At 44.4% G+C, this 15,294-nt stretch overlaps 1 protein-coding gene across 1 annotated transcript in view; it reads left to right on the plus strand.

Annotated features, from left to right (window-relative positions):
• Window positions 1-15,294, plus strand: part of LOC134344530 (WD repeat-containing protein 48) — a 115,762-nt gene that overhangs the window by 37,796 nt on the left and 62,672 nt on the right. The window contains exon 10 of the mRNA XM_063044493.1: window positions 10,175-10,277. Coding sequence (XP_062900563.1) covers window positions 10,175-10,277 — 103 coding nt within the window. The remainder of the gene's footprint in view (window positions 1-10,174; window positions 10,278-15,294) is intronic.

The following is a 15,294-nucleotide window of genomic DNA, read 5'->3' on the forward strand; positions in this document are numbered from 1 at the left end:
GTACCTCAAGAACAATCAAATGAGTTGCAGGGAAAGGAGATACCACTATAGAGAAAAATTTGGTCAAAATCAGCTTTCTCTTTCTGCACAATTTGGGATTTTATTATTACTGCAACCATCTCATCTGGCAGTTCTGAAATAGAGGAAGGGTAAAATACCTTAAGAAATGTGCCCTTGCCCTAATATTAGCAAATTTATGTGTGTGTATAGATTATAGATTTTTTAAATTCCAACTGTAACCTCTTGGTCTGAAGAAAAGTGTGACAACTTGAAAAATAACCGTCCAGATTCAACAGGAGATTGCAAAGGGTGGGCTGCAAAATAATATTTATTAAAGACATGACCACATTTATGATCTTTTCAGAATCATTGGAAGTTGGACCATTTGATCAATTGTGTCTGTCCTGACTCTTTGGAAAAGCAGCCATTCTCTCCCCTCCTACATTTGTTCAATATCCTGTAAATTCCTCGTCCATTATTCACATAAATTATTTATGGGATCAGCTGTTGAAGTAGAGTGTTCCGGACATGGCAACTGAGTGAAACAATTTCTCTCTCACTCCACTCAGAATATTTTACCAATAATTTAAATATTTTGGGTGCCAGAAGTTAACAGGTTTTCCGTGTTTGCCTTGTTCAAACCCTTATAATGCCTCTGGCCTTATTAATTCCAGCAACAATGCTAACTGTTTCAGCTTCTCCTTGAAAGCTCTTCATCCTTAACCTTTTTTTCAGTCTTCTCATCACCATTACTGGAATATGATGCCTCACATCTTTCAGGATGCACATAACACATATAACACTTACAACATTTTTTTTTGCTTCTATTCAAAAACCTTATGCCTTTTTAATTGTTTCATTGGTTTTCTGCAGTAGAACTAGAGGTCATAGGTGAAAGAAGAAATACTTAAGGAGAACCTGAGGGGGAACTAATTCATTGGATGGTATAAGTGTGGAATGAGTTGCTGACAGTAACTTGGATAGGTAAATAAATGAGAGAGCTATGGAATAACACACACAAAAAGCTGGAGGAACTCAGCAGGCCAGGCAGCAACTATGGAAAAGAGTACAGTCAATGTTTTGGGCCAAGTCCTGATGAAGGGTCTCCTCCAGCATCTTGTGTGCGTTGCTTTGGATTTCCAACAAGATAAACATTTTGTAATTAATTTTCTTAGAGCCTGACAGGTCTAGAGATTCTCTTCTTTCTCCTTCAAACCTTTTAAAACCCCCTTCTGGCCTTACTAATTGCAACTAATTGACTAAATTAACAGGTTAGTGGCTGGATTTTCTTCACTGTGCTAAGGCTAATTGAAGGCAGTTGTTTTCTCACCCCATTTACTAAGTCTATAATAACTTCTATCTCAAAGTTTTGTCAAGAGCTTTTGAAATTTCATACTATCCCAAGTCAAAGTAAATTCATATCAAAGTACGTACAGTGCTGGTTCATGGTTGTAAGGTAATAACAGTTCCTGAACCTGGTGGTATGGGATGTAAGGCTCCCGTACCTCCTGCCTGAGGGAGTAGCGAGAAGAGAGCATGGCCTGGATGGTGAGGATCCTTGATGAGGGATGCTGCTTTCTTGTGGCATCATTTCTTGAAAATGTGGAATGGTGGGGAGGTCTTTTTATAGTCATAATAGTCATACTTTATTGATCCTGGGGGAAATTGGTTTTCGTTACAGTTGCACCATAAATAATTAAATAGTAATAAAACCATAAATTGTTGAATAGTATTATGTAAATTATGCCAGGAGATAAGTCCAGGACCAGCCTATTGGCTCAGGGTGTCTGACCCTCCAAGGGAGGAGTTGTAAAGTTTGATGGCCACAGGCCGGAATGACTTCCTATGACACTCTGTGCTGCATCTCGGTGGAATGAGTCTCTGGCTGAATGTACTCCTGTGCCCAATCAGTACATTATGTAGTGGATGGGAGACATTGACCAAGATGGCATGCAACTTGGACAGCATCCTCTTTTCAGACACCACCGTCAGAGAGTCCAGTTCCATCCCCACAACATCACTGGCCTGACGAGTGAGTTTGTTGATTCTGTTGGTGTCTGCTACCCTCAGCCTGCTGCCCCAGCACACAACAGCAAACATGATAGCACTGGCCACCACAGACTCATAGAACATCCTCAGCATCGTCCGGCAGATGTTAAAGGACCTCAGTCTCCTCAGGAAATAGAGACGGCTCTGACCCTTGTTGTAGACAGCCTCAGTGTTCTTTGACCTGTCCAGTTTATTGTCAATTCGTATCCCCAGGTATTTGTAATCCTCCACCATGTCCACACTGACCCCCTGGATGGAAACGGGTCACCGGTACCTTAGCTCTCCTCAGGTCTACCGCCAGCTCCTTAGTCTTTTTCACATTAAGCTGCAGATAATTCTGCTCACACCATGTGACAAAGTTTCCTACCGTAGCCCTGTACTCAACCTCATCTCCCTTGGTGATGCATCCAACTATGGCAGAGTCATCCGAAAACTTCTGAAGATGACAAGACTCTTTGCAGTAGTTGAAGTCCGAGCTGTAAATGGTGAAGAGAAAGGGTGACAAGACAGTCCCCTGTGGAGCCCCAGTGCTGCTGATCACTCTGTCGGACACGCAGTGTTGCAAGCACATGTACTGTGGTCTGCCAGTCAGGTAATCAAGAATCCATGACACCAGGAAAGCATCCACCTGCATCGCTGTCAGCTTCTCCCCCAGCAGAGCAGGGCATATGGTGTTGAATGCACTGGAGAAGTCAAAAAACATGACCCTCACAGTGCTCGCTGGCTTGTCCAGGTGGGCGTAGACACGGTTCAGCAGGTAGACGATGGCATCCTCAACTCCTAGTCGGGGCTGGTAGGCGAACTGGAGGGGATCTAAGTGTGGCCTGACCATAGGCCAGAGCAGCTCCAGAACAAGTCTCTCCAGGGTCTTCATGATGTGGGAGGTCAATGCCACCGGTCTGTAGTCATTGAGGCTGCTGGGGCGTGGCGTCTTCGGCACAGGGACGAGGCAGGACGTCTTCCACAGCACAGGAACCCTCCGGAGCCTCAGGCTCAGGTTGAAGACATGGCGAAGTACTCCACATTGCTGAGGGGCACAGGCTTTGAGCACCCCGGTACTGACACCATCCGGTCCTGCAGCCTTGCTTGGGTTGAAACGTTTCAGCTGTCTTCTCACCTGTTCAGCTGTGAAGCCCACCATGGTGGTTTTGTGTGGGGAAGGAGTATAGTCATGAGAGCAGGGTGATGTACTGGAGAAGACAGTATCCACCACTTTCTGTAGAACTTTTCTTTCCTGGGGATTGGTGTTTCCATGCCAGGTAGCTTTATTATTACATTTTGGGATTTGATGGGTTCTTGTAAATGTGCTCTTGTCAAGAGCAATATTGAAAGGCGTAGGAAGGTTGAGGGGCCAGGTGATGGAGCTGTAAACATTTATACAGACTTCATTTCTTGGAATCCTAGACTGAACCAATACAAGAGAAGGCTGTTTGGATGTTGTACCTGTCATACTGATTGTGGAAGAGCTATCCAATTAGTTTCACTCATACCCATGCACAAATTGGGAGTGAGAGCACACCAATCAGTCCTTTGAGCCAGCTCCACCACTTAAACTAATCTGAGAGCGAGACCCTCTGCAATTGGATCCTCAACTTCCGAGCCAGAAGACCACAATCTGTGCGGATTGGTGATAACATATCCGCCTCACTGACGATCAACACTGGCGCATCCCAGGGGTGTGTGCTTAGCCCACTGCTCTACTCTCTGTATACACATGACTGTGTGGCTAAGCATAGCTGAAACGCCATCTATAGATTTGCTGACGATACAACCATTGTTGGTAGAATCTCAGGTGGTGATGAGAGGAGTGAGTTATGCCAACTAGTGGAGTGGTGCCACAGTAACAACCTGGCACTCAACGTCAGTAAGACAAAGGAGCTGATTGTGGACTTCAGGGAGGGTAAGACGAAGGAACACATACCAATCCTCATAGAGGGATCAGAAGTGGAGAGAGTAAGCAGTTTCAAGTTCGTGGGTGTCAAGATCTCTGAGGATCTAACCTGGTTCCAACATATTGATGTAATTATAAAGAAGGCAAGACGGCGGCTATACTTCATTAACAGTTTGAAGAGATTTGGCATGTAGAAATATAAAATCATAGAAAACCTACAGCACAATACAGGCCCTTCAGCCCACAAAGCTGTGCTGAACATGTCCTTATCTTAGAACTACCTAGGCTTACCTGTAGCCCTCTATTTTTCTAAGCTCTTAAAACAGGGGCCCCCAACCTTTTTTGCACTGCGGACCGGTTTAATATTGACAATATTCTTGCGGACCGGGGTGGGGGGCGGTGGTGTTCAAGTAGGGTTAAGCTCACCTCAACATGTTTTTTACAGTTAGGGTTGCCAACTTTCTCACTCCCAAATAAGGGACAAAAGTAGCAGTCAAATCCCGGGCCACTTTACCCCAGGAAAGACCACCATAACCATGAAGCCTTGTGTGGGCACCTGTGTGCACATGCACATATGTGCTGATTTTTTCCCCCACAGATCGGTTTTGCCTTCATCTTCCTGACTATACTGTACATACGTTATTTCTACTTTATATAGGCTGTGTATTTATCGTATCATTCCTGCTTTTACTATATGTTAGTGTTATTTATTTTCGGTTTTATGTGTTATTTGGTATGATTTGTTAGGTTATTTTTTGAGTCTGGAAACGCTCAAAAATTTTTTCCATATAAATTAATGGTAATTGCTTCTTCACTTTACGCCATTTTGCCACGAAAGGTTTTGTAGGAACGTTGTACCTTAGCGGGGGAAATACGGGACAAGGGCGGTCCCATATGGGAGAAACCAATTTAGCCCAATATACGGGATGTCCCGGCAAATACAGGACAGTTGGCAACCTTATGTTCAGGTTCAACAGTGCGTGACAGGGAATGAGGAAAGGTGCAGCTGACTTGTATCATTTCCTCGTGGCCTGGTAGCACATGCTTTGCAGCCCGGTGGTTGGGGACCACTGTCTTAAAAGACCCTATCATTTCCGCCTCCACCACCACCGCCGGCAGCCCATTCCACGTACTCACCACTCTCTGCGTAAAAAAAACTTACCCCTGACATCTCCTCTGTACCTGCTTCCAAGCATCTTAACAAATATTGAGTGAAAATAAATACACTCAAAAACTTCTGTAGATGTACCGCAGAGAGCATTCTGACAGGCTGCATCACTGTCTGGTATGGGGGGGCTACTGCACAGGACCAAAAGAAGCTACAGAGGGTTGTAAATCTAGTCAGCTCCGTCTTGGGTACTAGTCTACAAAGTACCCAGAACATCTTCACGGAGCGGTGTCTCAGAAAGGCAGCGTCCATTATTAAGGACCTCCAGCACCCAGGGCATGTCCTTTTCTCAGTGTTACCATCAGGTAGGAGATACAGAAGCCTGAAGGCACACACTCAGCGATTCAGGAACAGCTTCTTCCCCTCTGCCATCAGATTCCTAAATGGACATTGAACCCTTGAACACTACCTCACTTTTTTAAATATACACTATTGCTGTTTTTGCTCAATTTTTAATCTATTCAATATACGTATACTGTATACTTGATTCTGTTTTTGCACGATTTTTAATCTATTCAATATACGTATGCTGTATACTTGTTTCAGAGTAAGAAGGCTGTGAGAGGGACACCTGAGGATTTCCGGAGCTGAGGCATTTTAATACTCGGGGTAAAAGAAAGGCAAGACTGCGCAGGCACATGATGTCAGCCAGTAGAGCGGGAAAAGTTTAAAAAGAAGACTGCCATATCCAGCGGGCAGCAGAGTGAGAGGTAGCAGAGTGATAGGGCTTTGGCTCAACGGGCTTAGGTGGTAACGGGACGAGGTGAGGTAGGTTTAACTGTGTTAATTGCAGAAAGGAAGTAGTATGTGTGTGAGGCTGGTTTTCTGCACTCGGTGTCAGATGTGAGAGGTCCTGGAGTCTCCCAGCCTCCCAGATGGCCATATCTGCACCCGGTGTGTCGAGCTGCATCTTCTAAGGGACCGCGTTAGGGAACTGGAGTTGCAGCTCGCTGACCTTCGTCTGGTCAGGGAGAGCGAGGAGGTGATAGCAAGGAGTTATAGACAGGTGGTCACACCGGGGCCGCAGGAGACAGACAAGTGGGTAACAGTCAGGAGAGGGAAGGGGAAGAGTCAAGTACTAGAGAGTACACCTATGGCTGTACCCCTTGACAATAAGTACTCCTGTTTGAGTACTGTTGTGGGGACAGCTGACCTGGGGGAAGCAACAGTGGCCGTGCTTCTGGCACAGAGTCCGGCCCTGTGGCTCAGAAGGGTAGGGAAAGGAAGAGGATGGCAGTAGTGATAGGGGACTCTATAGTTAGGGGGTCAGACAGGTGATTCTGTGGATGCAGGAAAGAAACTTGGATGGTAGTTTGCCTCCCAGGTGCCAGGGTCCGGGATGTTTCAGATCGCGTCCACGATATCCTGCAGTGGGAGGGAGAACAGCCAGAGGTCGTGGTACATATTGGTACCAATGACATAGGTCGGAAAAGGGAAGAGGTCCTGAAAAAAGACTACAGGGAGTTAGGAAGGAAGTTGAGAAGCAGGACCGCGAAGGTAATAATCTCGGGATTACTACCTGTGCCACGTGACAGTGAGTATAAGAATAGAATGAGGTGGAGGATAAATGCGTAGCTGAGGGATTGGAGCGGGGGCAGGGATTCAGATTACTGGATCATTGGGACCTCTTTTGGGGCAGGTGTGACCTGTACAAAAGGGGCAGCTTGCACTTGAATCCCAGGGAGACCAATATCCTGGCGGGGAGGTTTGCTAAGGCTATTGGGGAGAGTCTAAACTAGAACTGTTGGGGGGTGGGAACTGAACTGAAGAGACTGGGGAAGAGGTGGTTGGCTCACAAACAGAGAAAGCTTGGAGACAGTGCGTGAGGGAGGATAGGAAGGTGATAGAGAAGGGACGCGCTCAGACCGACGGTTTGAGATGTATATATTTTAACGCAAGGAGTATTGTGAACAAAGCGGAAGAGCTTGGAGCGTGAATCAGTACTTGGAGCCATGATATGGTGGCCATTACAGAGGCTTGGATGGCTCAGGGACAGGAATAGTTACTTCAAGTGCTGGGTTTTAGATGTTTCAGAAAGGACAGGGAGGGAGGCAAAAGAGGTGGGGGCGTGGCACTGTTGATCAGAGATAGTGTCACGGCTGCAGAAAAGGTGGACGTCATGGAGGGATTGTCGACGGAGTCTCTGTGGGTGGAGGTTAGGAACAGGAAGGGGTCAATAACTTTACTGGGTGTTTTTTATAGGCCGCCCAATAGTAACAGGGATGTAGAGGAGCAGATAGGGAAACAGGTCCTGGAAAGGTGTAATAATAACAGAGTTGTCGTGATGGGAGATTTTAATTTTCCAAATATCGATTGGCATCTCCCTGGAGCAAGGGGCTTAGGTGGGGTGGAGTTTGTTAGGTGTGTTCAGGAAGGTTTCTTGACACAATATGTAGATAATCCTACAAGAGGAGAGACTATACTTGATTTCGTATTGGGAAATGAACCTGGTTAGGTGTCAGATCTTTCAGTGGGAGAGCATTTTGGAGATAGTGATCATAATTCTATCTCCTTTACCATTGGAGAGAGATAGGAACAGACAAGTTAGAAAAGCGTTTAATTGGAGTAAGGGGTATTATGAGGCAGGAAATTGGACGCTTAAATTGGGAACAGATGTTCTCAGGGAAAAGTACGGAAGAAATGTGGCAAATGTTCAGGGGATATTTGTGTGGAGTTCTGCATAGGTACGTTCCAATGAGATAGGGAAGTTATGGTAGGGTACAGGAACCGTGGTGTACAAAGGCTGTAATAAATCTAGTCAAGGAAAAAAAGAAAAGCTTACAAAAGGTTCAGAGAGCTAGGTAATGTTTGAGATGTAGAAGATTATAAGGCTTACAGGAAGGATCTTAAAAAGGAAACTAGAAGAGCCAGAAGGGTCTGTGAGAAGGCCTTGGCGAGCAGGATGAAGGAAAACCCCAAACCATTTTACAAGTATGTGAAGAGCAGGAGGATAAGACGTGAAAGAATAGGACACTATCAAGTGTGACGGTGGGAATGTGTGTATGGAACCGGAGGAAATAGCAGGAGTACTTAATGAATACTTCAGTATTCACTGTGGAAAAGGATCTTGGTGATTGTAGTGCTGACTTGTAGCAGACTGAAAAGCTTGAGCATGTAGATATTAAGAAAGAGGATGTGATGGAGCTTTTGGAAAGCATCAAGTTGGATAAGTCGCCGGGACCGGATGAGATGTACCCCGGCCACTGTTGGAGGCGAGGGTGGAGATTGCTGAGCCTCTGGCGATGATCTTTGAATCATCAATGGGGATGGGAGAGGCTTCGGAGGATTGGAGGGTTGCGGATGTTGTTCCTTTATTCAAGAAAGGGAGTAGAGATAGCCAGGAAATTATATACCAGTGAATCTTACTTTAGTGGTTGGTAAGTTGTTGGAGAAGATCCTGAGAGGCAGGATTTATGAACATTTGGAGAGATATAATATGATTAGGAATAGTCAGCATGACTTTGTCAAGGGCAGGTCGTGCCTTAGAAGCCTGATTGAATTTTTTGAGGATGTGACTAAACAAATTGATGATGGAAGAGCAGTAGATGCAGTGTATATGTATTTCAACAAGGCATTTGATAAGGCATCGAATGCTTATTGAGAAAGTAAGGGAGCATGGGATCCAAGGGGACATTGCTTTGTGGATCCAGAACTGGCTTGGCGACAGAAGGCAAAGAGCAATTGTAGACAGGTCATATTCTGCATGGAAGTAGGTGACCAGTGGTGTGCGTCAAGGATCTGTTCTGGGACCCTTACTCTTCATAATTTTTATAAATGACCTGGATGAGGAAATGGGGGGGGGGGTTAGTAAGTTTGCTGATGACACAAAGGTTAGAGGTGTTGTGGATAGTGTGGAGGGCTGTCAGAGGTTACAGCAGGACATTGATAGGATGCAAAACTGGACTGAGAAATGGCAGATAGAGTTCAACCCAGATAAGTGTGAAGTGGTTCATTTTGGTAGGTCGCATATGATAGCAGAATATAGTATTAATGGTAAGATTCTTGGCAGTGTGGAGGATCAGAGGGATCTTGGGGTCCAAGTCCATAGGACACTCAAAGCTGCTATGCAGGTTGACTCTGTGGTTAAGATGGCATACGGTGCATTGACCTTCATCAATCGTGGGATTGAGTTTAGGAGCCAAGAGGTAATGTTGCAGCTATATAGGACCCTGGTCAGACCCCACTTGGAGTACTGTGCTCAGTTCTGGTCGCCTCACTACAGGAAGGTGTGGAAGCCATAGAAAGGGTGCAGAGGAGATTTTCAAGGATATTGCCTGGATTGGGGAGCATGCCTTATGAAAAGAGGTTGAGTGAACTCAGCCTTTTCTCCTTGGAGCGATGGAGGATGAGAGGTGACCTGATAGAGGTGTATAAGGCGATGAGAGGTATTGATAGTGTGGATAGTCAGAGGCTTTTTCCCCAGAGCTGAAATGGTTGCCACAAGAGGACACAGATTTGAGGTGCTGGGGAGTAGGTACAGAGGAGACGTCATGGGTAAGTTTTTTACGCAGAGTGTGGTGTGTGCGTGGAATGGGCTGCCGGCAATGGTGGTGGAGGCAGATACGATAGGGTCTTTTAAGAAACTTTTGGATAGGTACATGGAGCTTAGAAAAATAGAGGGCTATGGGCAAGCCTAGTAATTTCTAAGGTAGGGACATGTTCGGCACAACTTTGTGGGCCGAAGGGCCTGTACTGTGCTGTAGGTTTTCTATGTTTCTATGCAATTGATTTACTTAGTTATTATTATTATTCTTATTTTATTTTATTTATCTTTTTCTCTTCTGTAACATGTATTGCATTGAACTGCTGCTGCCAACTTAACAAATTTTACGTCACATCCCATTGATAATAAACCTGATTCTGATCTCAGCATTCCTGCTCTCTCCATTGTAACTTTTCACCACCAGTTGGCAGTTGGTATCATTGTGAAACCATGAAGACATCAAAACACGGAAAACTACATGAAAACTTCTAGATTCTTTTGACAGGATTCTTGATTCTTTTGGTAGTCAAGTTTTTTTTAAATGAATGTGAGCTAACAAAAGTTTTCATAATTTGTTTTGCAGTCCATGAAGGGTATTCACAATTTCAGGGCCTCTGGAGATTATGACAATGACTGCAGTGCCCCCTTAATTCCACTCTGCACACAGCCAGAACAAGTAATCAAAGGTATGTGCCGTTAATCCAGTCATGAATTTCTCTGAAGAGCTGGAATACATGTGGTGTGGGGCTGTTTGCTGATTTTTATTAGTCCAGTATCTTACAGTAAAGCTCAGCTGTTCATGCCAAACTGGTACTTTCAGTTAACAACCACAGTCTGGAAGGGTGAAGCCTGTGGCCCTTTCTTCAGTGACAACCAACTGTATTTTAATCTAGGTATCCAAATGTTACCAAGATTGTCTCCCAACTCCTTGTGCGTTTGCTATCAGAGGGTTTAATATAGAGAGAAACTATTAGCATTAGCCGAGAGAGGTCAAGTACCAAATGGTGTAGTTTTAGAATGATTGGCATTAAATCCAGAGGTGAAGTGAGAAATTTGGTTTTTAATGATTGAGTGACTATAATTTAGAGTATATTGCCTGAATATTATGATGGTCGCATATTCAATTTTGAATTTCAAGACAATTGAATATATATTTAATGGAGGGGAGGGATATTGTAGGATGACAGAAAGAGAATGAAGGAATGGAACTGATTAGACTTGTCCACAGAGTTAGGAAACGTCTGCTGAACTGAATGCACTCCCTTTTTTTGCTGTAAGCTGAATGGTATCGGGCCAAATATTTATCTTTTCCTTATAGGTGTTGCCTGAACTGCCAGGTTTTTTCCAAATTTCCTTGTTACAGTTTTCGGGGTTCTTTGTTTCTTTATTAACTGTGCTGTATCAGATAACATGAGCCCTTGGTGAAGAGTAGATTTAGAGAATAGTAATTTTCCCAGTTATTATGAACGTCTTTAATTGAAAGTAAATGTTAATGGAATTAGATAGGCCAATTCTAAGCTAGTCGATTTATAATTATAGTGTCATTTATGTGCAGCATCTGTTATATTTAATATAAAAATGATCATATGTGTTATGTGCAATACAAATTAAGTTGTGGTTTGAGAGCTGCAAAATCCCTCAATTAATTTGAATGGGAATAAAACATTTTGGAATTGATGTAACCAATATTTGTTTTGATTCCTTGAAAGGGAAGTTATAATAGAGGAATTAATTAGTGGCCCAAAAAGTTAAATTGTGTTGCTGTCATGTGGTATGTGACTTGGGCAATGTATGATCTAGGAACTTGTTTCAGATGTACTTAGATGTATAAAGATAGCACTTGGGCACCACAGTGAAGCAGTTAGTACGAGGGTATGACAGCACAGGACTTTCTGGAGCTCGAAGTTCAGTTGTGGTGCTGTTCTGTAAGGAGTCTCTGTACATCATTCCCGTGGAATGCATGGATTTCCCCCGGGTGCTCCGGTTTCCTCCCACAGTCCAAAGACACATTGATTAGGCCAGTGGTCATTGCAATGTCCCATGATTAGGTTCGGGTTAATCAGGTCGGGGGTTGTGAGGGGATGGGGTTTCGAAGGGCTGGGTGGGCCTACTCCGCACTGTATCGCTCAGTAAAAATAAAAAATGTTTCTGGGAATTCTAATGACAAGCTGCCGCACCGTCGGTTGTTGTCTATGTTGCGATTCAGTTTGTCTCATTATTTTTGCATGCTTTTATGTTACGTGGCCAAGCGACAATGATGTGCACATTGAAATGAAAAAGAAAATGTGCACGTTAAATATCAATTAACAGCACAATAACTTCGATTCCTTTCATTAGCTTCTTGCCATGTGGCAATTATACGTGACATCCACAAGTGGAAATCTGTCACTCTACCGCGCTGTAATAAAAGAATTGTCAAGGGTGACAGTTGATGGGAGGATGTTAGTTGAGGTGGCCCTTGGCGCGCACAGCCTCACTATCCCTCATACATGGCCCATTTGCCTTTAGAAGATAACAGTTAGCATGACTCTTGGTGCTGAGTTTTATCTGACATTTTGGCACTGTGGATATAGGTCAACCTTGTTCACATCCTTAGTCAGTGCTCATGCATATGTACACTTGGCCTGAAGTTTCCTACTTAATAATCATACATACATTGTCCACCTTACCTCCTGTACCTAATAAAGTAGCTACTGAGTGTATGTTTGTGGTCTTCTGCTGCTGTAGCCCATCCCTTCAGGGTTGTGGCATTCAGAGATGCTCTTTTGCACACCACTGTTATAATGCGTGGATATTTGAGTTACTGCTGCCTTCCTGTCAGCTTGAACCAGTCTGGCCGTTCTCTGATGTCTCTCATTAACAAGGCATTTCTGTTTGCGCAACTACGTAGCCATTAGACCACAAGACACAGTTGCAGAATTAGGCCATTCAGCCCATCGAGTCTGCTCCACCTGATCCTGGATCCACTCAACCCCACACACCTGCCTTCTCGTCATATCCTTTGGTGCCCTGACTGATCAGGAAGCTATCAACTTATGCCTTAAATATACCCACAGATTTAGCCTCCACCACGTTTTGTGGCAGAGCATTCCACAGATTCACTACTCTCTTGCTAAAAAAATTCCTCCTTACCTCTGTTCTAAAAGGGTTGCCCCTCAATTTTAAGGCTGTGCCCTCTAGTTCTAGTTCTGGATACCCCACCACAGGAAACATCTTCTCCACATTCCTCCACATCTTCCTTATCTAGTCCTTTCAACATTTGATAGGTTTCAGTGAGGTCCCCTCGCATTCTTCTAAGTTCCAGAGAGTACAGGCCCAAAGCTGACAAACGCTCCTCACTACCCACTGGATTTTTCCCTCACACCATTCTCTGTAAACTCAAGAGACTGTTATGCGTAAAAATCCCATGAGATGAGCAATTTCTAAGATACTCAAACACCTCCCCCCCAGCACCAGCAATCATTACACAGTCAAAGTCACTTGGATCATATTTCTTCCCCATTCTGATGTTTCGTCTGAACAACAACTGAACCTCTTGACCATGTCTGCATGCTTTAATGCGTTCAGTTGCTGCCACATGATTGGCTGATTAGATAATTGCATTAACGAGCAGGTGCACCTAATAAAGTGACCACTGAGTGTGAGTCAAAAATGTCAGCTTAGATTTTAACATTGCCCTCTGACTCAGTATAACCCATGATTCCTGGTTAATTTGGGAGTTTAGCTGCCTCATTTGAAATCAGCAATTGCAAAACAGGATGGTGAACAAACCCAGAGACACTTGGTTCTCCACAGCCAGGTTATTCAGAGGACAGGACCATAAAGTGGATGAGCTTAGAGTGTGGATCAGTACTTGGAACTATGATGTTGTGGCCATTACAGAGACTTGGATGGCTCCGTGGCAGGAATGATTACTTCGAGTGCCGGGTTTTAGATGTTTAGAAAGAACAGGTAGGGAGGCAAAAGAGGTGGAGGCTTGGCACTGTTGATCAGAGATAGTGTCACGGCTGCAGAAAAGGAGGAAGACATGGAGGGATTGTCTGCGGCAGGGGTTCCCAACTTTTTTTGCACCGCGGACTGGTCTAATATTGACAATATTCTTGCGGACTGGCCGACTGGAGGGGGGGATTCATCACGACTGGAATATAGGTGGTAAGTCACTTATAAGTGGCTAATACACTCAATTTCATTTCTAAAGGGGATTAACTAACGAATTTAATATTAAACACATAATGCATATTTTCCTCACATGAATATAGTGATAAGTCAATTATAACAGTGGTCTCAAACCTCCGGGCCGCGGGCCGATACATTACCGCGAAGAATGCAGTGGTGGCCGGAATGCACGCAGCACACCTTTAAGAAAAAAGCCGAAATAAAAAAGCTATTTGATTAGGTGCTGCCCGGTACGTAAATGTCGGCCCAGCTCAGAGGTGATGCAATTGGCAATCGCCTCTGATCTGGGCCAACATTTACATGCCAGGCAGCACCTAATTAATTAGCTTGTTTATTTTGGCTTTTTTCTTAAAGATGTGCTGGGTGCATTCCAGCCACTGCCGTACCACTGCATTCTTTGCGGCCCGGAGGTTGGGGACCACTGAATTATAAGTCACTTATAAGTCAATAGCATCATAACATTTCAAGTAACATTTGGATATTAAACACACAGCGCATATTTTCCCCGTATGAACATATAAAATCATTGCAACACACCAATATCGCTGAATCAGTGGGAGCCCTGGGCTTGTTTTCCTGCAACAAGACGGTCCCATCAAGGGGCGATGGGAGACAGCGATACTGGAAGGAGGTTCCTTATGTCCAGTCTATTCCGCAGTTTAGTTTTCATCGCAGAAAACTCCACTTCGCAGCGATATGATGTTGGAAATGGAAGCAACGTTTTCAGTGCTTTCGTGGCGATCTCAGGATATTCAGCCTTGACTTTGATCCAGAATGCCGACAGAGATGTTATGTCAAACATACTTTTCAGCCCGCCGTCATTTGCAAGCTCAAGGAGTCGATCTTTTTCCCGCACTGACATGGAAGAATCACTGGAAACATTCACAAATTGGTCATGGACCCATTCCTTTGCATGTCTTGGGTCACTGATGACCTCGCTTGTGTTAAAGTTCAACAGTGCGTGACAAGGAATGAGGAAAGGTGCAGCTGACTCATATCGTTTCATATCGCGAAACCATATCATTTCCTCGCAGCCTGGTAGCACATGCTTTGAGGCCTGGTGGTTGGGGACCACTGGTCTACGGAGTCTCTGTGGGTGGAAGTTAGGAACAGGAAGGGGTCAGTAACTGTACTGGGTGTTTTTTATAGACCACCCAATAGTAACAGGGACATGAAGGAGCAGGTAGGGAGACAGATTCTGGAAAGGTATAATAATAACAGGATTGTCGTGATGGGAGATTTTAATCTCCCAAATATCGATTGACATGTCCCTAGAGCGAGGGGTTCAGATGGGGTGGAGTTTGTTAGGTGTGTTCAGAAAGGTTTCTTGACACAATATGTAGATAAGCCTACAAGAGGACAGGCTGTACTTGATCTGGTATTGGGAAATGAACCTGGTCAGGTGTCAGATCTCTCAGTGGGAGAGCATTTTGGAGTAAGTGATCACAATTCTATCTCCTTTACTATAGCATTGGAGAGAGATAGGAACAAACAAGTGAGGAAAGCGTTTAATTGGAGTAAGGGGAA

This window comes from Mobula hypostoma, chromosome 3 (genome assembly GCF_963921235.1).
Source record: "Mobula hypostoma chromosome 3, sMobHyp1.1, whole genome shotgun sequence".
In the NCBI taxonomy this organism is placed as follows: domain Eukaryota; kingdom Metazoa; phylum Chordata; class Chondrichthyes; order Myliobatiformes; family Myliobatidae; genus Mobula; species Mobula hypostoma.